At 44.2% G+C, this 6,246-nt stretch overlaps 1 protein-coding gene across 1 annotated transcript in view; it reads right to left on the reverse strand.

Annotated features, from left to right (window-relative positions):
• Positions 1–3,576, reverse strand: part of rgs7bpa (regulator of G protein signaling 7 binding protein a) — a 7,596-nt gene extending 4,020 nt beyond the window's left edge. Inside the window, exons 1-2 of the mRNA XM_056593088.1 lie at positions 3,424–3,576; positions 2,425–2,591 (exon numbers count right to left, since the gene is read on the reverse strand). Of these exons, the coding sequence (XP_056449063.1) occupies positions 2,425–2,591; positions 3,424–3,576 (320 nt within the window). The remainder of the gene's footprint in view (positions 1–2,424; positions 2,592–3,423) is intronic.
• Between the last annotated feature and the right edge of the window lie 2,670 nt (positions 3,577–6,246).

Raw genomic sequence — 6,246 nt, forward strand, 5'->3', positions numbered from 1 at the left:
ATACCAAGGATAGCAAACCACGGACGTGAAGGGAAATTCTTAACTTGAAAGGAATCTTTTTAAATGAAGGACGCCACGGCTTGCTGTCTCTGCCGCCAGGTAGTACTGTCTTTCTCCTGGTGGGGAGTACTGCCTCTCTACTGCCAGGGAGTACTGTCTCTCTCCCACCAGGGAGCACTGTCTCTTTACCGCCAGGGAGTTCTCTCTCTCTCTCCCAACAGGGAGTACTCTCTCTCTCCCACCAGGGAGTACTTTCTCTCTACCGTCAGGGAGTACTTTCTCTCTCCCACCTTGGAGTATCTTTACTTCCAGGGAATTCTCTCTCTCTTCTGCCAGGGAGTACTGTCTCTCCAGTGCCAGGGAGTACTGTCTCTCTACTACCAGGGAGTATTGTCTTTCTACTGGCAGGGAGTACTGTCTCTCTACTGGCAGGGAGTACTGTCTCTCGACTACCAGGGAGTACTGTCTCTTTACCACCATGGAGTACTGTCTCTCTCCCACCAGCAAGTACTGTCTCTCTCCCACCATGGAGCACTGTGGTGTGAGTGTAAAAAACCTGCCGTGGTTAGTGCTTCTATCCACTTGTTCTTTTGAAACCCTTTTACTGGAAATGAATGGAAAAGATTTAGCGTTTTCCAAGCACTACCTCGGTTTATGTGAACAAACATCGGATATCGGTCATCAGGGTATAGACGTATTTTATCAAGCATGGGATTAAGTTGTGTTTTCGGGCCTCCTGTAGATTGTATTAATAACAATAGTTACATCATCATCCTTTAATGGAATATTGAAACCAATTCAGGCACACATTAGCAGTTTAAGTTCAAACATTAGATGGAGGAAGATGGGTGGAGTGGGTGTGTGTGTGTCCATGTGTAAATATGTGTGTGTGTGTGTGTGTGTGTGTGTGTGTGTGTGTGTGTGTGTGTGTGTGTGTGTGTGTGTGTGTGTGTGTGTGTGTGTGTGTGTGTGTGTGTGTGTGTGTGTGTGTGTGTGTGTGTGTGTGCGTGCACACGTGCGTGTGTGTGTGCGCGCGTGCGTGCGTGCCTGCGTGTGTGTGTTAGGGCTGGGGGGGCATTTTCAGTGGAGCTGATGTGGTCCAGTGCTTCTTGTCCATGATTGAAACTTAAGAAACAAATTAGCTGTTTCTCAAGCGACAGTAAGAGAAAATGCATCCAATGCTGTACCAGGCAATGCCGGGGAAACTAGTGTAATTACACGTAAGTGTATAATTAAAGTCTATGCACGTGGGGAAGGGGAGAATGCCTTTCATACAATGTGCTTGGTTTTCTTCTGGGATACAAATAAATACAAAGACATTATCTTGTTTAATGGCTTGGCTCCTACACACACCACACCATACTGTGAGATGCATGGTGTTCTCAGACGAGAGGGGACCAGGCATGTTCCATATGTGTCTGTGGAAAGTTTGTCACGCATGCATAGCTCAGAGGCTCCCTGCCATGTGATGCAACCACTTTTCATCATGCATGTAACACACCACGAAGGACACGTGCACACACACATACACACACACACACACACACACCACACACACACATTCTAAAGCCACTCAGAGCATGCGAAGGGGAATGAATTATTAAATGAATGTATTTGGTTGTACAGGAAAGCGAAGCAGAGTAGGGAGTCATGTGATCACTTAATGTCACGGGTAATGTGAGAAAGTAGGCAAACAGTGTAAGACGATAATGTCAATATTATATCCGTAGGAGTTGTGAGTCTGTCACATGCAGGATAAAGACGTGAACATAATGTAACCCAAACACTATTTGTACCACTCTGTGAGTACAAACTGTTGTTTCTAGGGTAGTACCATACTTTTTAGAATAAATGCTGTTATCCTGATAACTTTGGTGAGCGGCTCGGTGGGGACTGCAGTAAAAATGTACACATTTACACACACAGACAGACAGACAGACAGACAGACAGACAGACAGACAGAGAGAGAGAGAGAGAGAGAGAGAGAGAGAGAGAGAGAGAGAGAGAGAGAGAGAGAGAGAGAGAGAGAGAGAGAGAGAGAGAGAGAGAGAGAGGGAGAGAGAGAGACACACACACACACACACACACACACACACACACACACACACACACACACACACAGGGACACAGGAAAACAAACCCACACACACATGCACACACATATCTGCTAAACCGATGTGGTCGTTTGTTATGAACTCACTGTACTTCATATTCGAAATACAGTTCATTAAACACATTGCAGAATAAAGAAATTCATTGCATGTCGTTTCAAAAATGCTTACAATCTGTAAAACGCATGTGCCGTTAGCTTTATTCGTATAGCCAAAGTCTTGTCTTTAGCAAAAACAAACTTGGCCGCAGAGGGGCGGTTTGCCGTTTCAGCAACATGGCCAGCTTGTTCCATCTGCGTAATGATGCACTTACCCCGAGATCAGGGAGAGACTCTGGTGCGCTGCTCTCGCCATTTCGCAGCCTTTATTTCGGGTCTTGAGCATGTCGGCCCGTAAGGCGGGACAATCCACTGTTATTTCACCGATGGAAATGACAAGCTCACGATACAGAGCCACGAGAGTGTTGAATTCTTGGACGATCTGCAAGATAAGGTCATTGAGGAAAAACTAAAGTTAAGGAAAGAACCTTATAAGAACATGCTTCTGTACAAAGTACTAAACAACCCCTTACATAACTTAGGACTTCAGTAAAACATGCTCACTCCTTATACCGTAGAAGAGTGATTGAGAACATGTGTTGTTGGGCCAACTATTAAATGAAACTCATGACAACGACCTGTACCCCCACACCGATTAAATAAAAATAAGAAATCTGCATTCATACAAAAAAACAACCAGCGCTGACATCACAATATCCTGCCACAGTAGGGGCTATTGGCTTTCTGAGGCCTACTCAGAGTGACTGTTGAAAGAATGGATTTTTTTATTTATGATGGCCCATTATGCTAAGTTTGGTTGTTTGCTCGGGCTAAAACCCCCTGCCGCTGGGACGCGCGTCCCGCTCGGTGTGTGCGAGTCAAACACGGGATGCCATCATCCCGCGGACCGCGGCGCCCGGTGACGTCCGTGGACGCATGAAGAGGTGAAGTATGGCCATAATAACAGCAGCAGCACGGGATATGTCCAGTCATCGCTATATCCCAGGCAAAAACATTAAGGCTTCACAAAAAAAAAATCCGATTGAAGAACAATTGAATCCTTTCTGGCGCTCATAATGAAGGATGCCCTCGTCTTTTTCTTATTGAATCGGTCGTTTTAAAAAAAAAAAAACATGCTGTGGTTTTTCTGCCTTGCACGCAAAGGGATAGTGGATCGACCTATAGAACAAAGAGGGATAATATCCTAACAGACCCCAATCTAGCAGAGACCCCCCACCCCCTTCCATGCAGGCATAAAGGTGTCGCAAACCTACCATCCTGCAGTCGGCCACGGCGCGCTGGGCTCTGCGGCTGCTCTCGGTGCTCTCCCGCCTCTCCGGCTCGCGGTGAGCAGCGGGCTTGCCGATCTGGAAAATGTTCCCGGCAGATCTGGGGCGGTTTTTGCGCCCATTCGGTGCAGAACTCATGCATACACATCCACTAATAAAACAGCTCTAACGCAGAACGCCTTGCCTGATGTCGAAATCTCAGCCCCTTCCTTCCTTCAACACGCTTCCTTCCCCTCTCCTCGACTCCCGTTTTTTCTCCACGCAGCACCACGGCTCTTCTACGTTTGACGATCGATGCAGGTCCCACCACCACTACTACAGCGTTCGAGGTTCAGATACACGCGTGTTGGTGTTCCGTCAGGTGCCTCCTGCGCTCCCGTCGATCGGGGTTCTACTGTGGCGGTCCAAGACGCAGACAAGCCTCAGCGCGCAGAAGTGAGCGCATCGATGCTGGATTTGCGAACGGGGGTCGCGAGTCACCTTCTCCTCTCTCCTCTCTCTACAGCAGACGGTTATGAAGCCTGCTGCTGCCTGCTGCTGCACACCCAGCCCGAAGTCCGGCTAGCTCAGATGTCTTTTCTGACGCACCGATGCCGTGGTGGTGAGAGGCAGAAAACGACCACGTTCACGGACGATCACCTGCAAATGCAACCATTTTTTAGGATTGCGCGTTTCCATGAAGTACCCAGAAGACGACTAGTATCGGCTCTTCTATGAATCTTGTTGTGGCGCTGAATAGAAAGCACTCCCCGAAGAGATTAAAAAAAAAAAAAAAACGTTTCAGTCCCACTGTGGTCGATTATCAACCGCCCGGATCAATTGTCATTCATGTCTTTTGGAGGGGGAGATCGGAGGCTGAAACTCGGCTGAATGGGTAAACGGTGGCTATTTTGGTTCGCAGGGTCTGGTTCTTCGCGTGCTTCCAATCAAGGATTTCTAACCTTGGCGAGGCGATATAAGACGAGCCGTCGCTACAGGCCTGACGTTGCTCGGGTGGCTGGGAACACTGCGCACCCATAGGACACGAATACTAATGCCCCCCCCCCTCAGCCTTCCGCCCCGAGGACCACCTCTCTGCATTCAACGTTTTCATGTAAAAACGCTTTTAATAGTTAGGTGAGTGCTATCAGCGCTCAAATATTGTTATTTTTAGGCTTAATTCTTCTTTCTTTCTTTCTTTCTTTCTTTCTTTCTTTCTTTCTTTCTTTCTTTCTTTCTTTCTTTCTTTCATTCTTTCTTTCTTTCTTTCTTTCTTTCTTTGTTTATTTGTTTATTTCTTTTGTTCGTTCGTTCTTTCATTCTCTACAGACTTTGGAACCCTACTAATTCCACAATTTCCATCGAAAGACTCCATTTCAATTATCAGATTAGCATGCGCTATCATTCGTACTATTTTAAACTTTGTAAAATATTCTGCTGCAAAACATTATTTTCTCGGATGGAAGTCAATTGGCGGACGGCAGACCCTTTCTCTAACACTTCAACTACTTCAGACTTCGTAACTTGGTCAATTTACATTTTTACCGTTTAACAAACGTTTAACAAACATTTAACAAATCAACACACTTGTATCTTCCAATATTAAATTGAAACAAAAAGTCGATATAATAAATATTTTTTTCGCTTTCCTGTACAACCAAATACATTTCATTTTCACGTCATGCTATCTACACAAACGATATACCGTATGAAAGCTGAGACTTCAAGGAGTCCAACGGTATAAGCCTCATCATTTTATGAGCTTAATTTAATCAACTAGATGTGAAGGAATAAGGTCAATAACATACTTTTCCAAGTTAATACACACACACACACACACACACACACACACACACACACACACACACACACACACACACAAACACTTTCTCAGAACAGCTCAGCTATTCTATATTTTGTCTCAAATGTATTCAAACTTTATCACTTTAAATATCTGTTTACTCTTCTCTGTTTTACTCTTCAATATATTTGTTTCAAACCATTTCATATTTTTTAAAGGGTGTGCATGTTTATATTGTTGCCTCTATTTAGACTCTGTTCAAATCCCTTCACTTGATTTAAGCCATTTAACATTTCTTTACGTATTTAACTATGTGGCTTTGCTAAAAACATATTTTCAAACTCACTATGCACTACAGCCCTCCACGCATTTTCTGCAGGAAATGCATATTCTAGTTTGCTATTGTTGTTCACGTATTTATTGATTTGCTTTTCCCTGTTTAACATTTCTTCAATGCTCACCCTAACCTTATTTTTGTCTTCAGGTTTTTTGTTTTTGGTCTATCCCTCCACATGTTTGTTGTATATGTAGGTTCTAGCTTGAGTTATGCGTCTCTTGGTAAATCAAACAACAATCTTTTATTGAAAGAAAATATGTGAATTTATAGTCAAGATATAGAGCCTAGTTTGAGCTGTGTGTCTGTGTCTGGTTTGTGTGTGTGTGTGTGTGTGTGTGTGTGTGTGTGTGTGTGTGTGTGTGTGTGTGTGTGTGTGTGTGTGTGTGTGTGTGTGTGTGTGTGTGTGTGTGTGTGTGTGTGTGTGTGTGTGTGTGTGTGTGTGTTTGTTTGTCTGTGTGTGTGTTTGTGTGTGTGTGTGTGTTTTAATCCACATTTTCTTCTTGCATAGGGGTAATCGATCAATGTAAAATAGCATAGTCATTTCACTAAGGTATCTTGCAGTCATATGCATCTGTGTGGATAAATTAGAATATATATTAGAATATATACAATTGACTATTCTTCTATTCCAACAATGGCTATGTTGTGACGAAGTAAGGCAGTTGTACTCAAAGTGTAAAAGGTGGACAGA

This window comes from Gadus chalcogrammus, chromosome 6, assembly GCF_026213295.1.
Source record: "Gadus chalcogrammus isolate NIFS_2021 chromosome 6, NIFS_Gcha_1.0, whole genome shotgun sequence".
NCBI lineage: Eukaryota > Metazoa > Chordata > Actinopteri > Gadiformes > Gadidae > Gadus > Gadus chalcogrammus.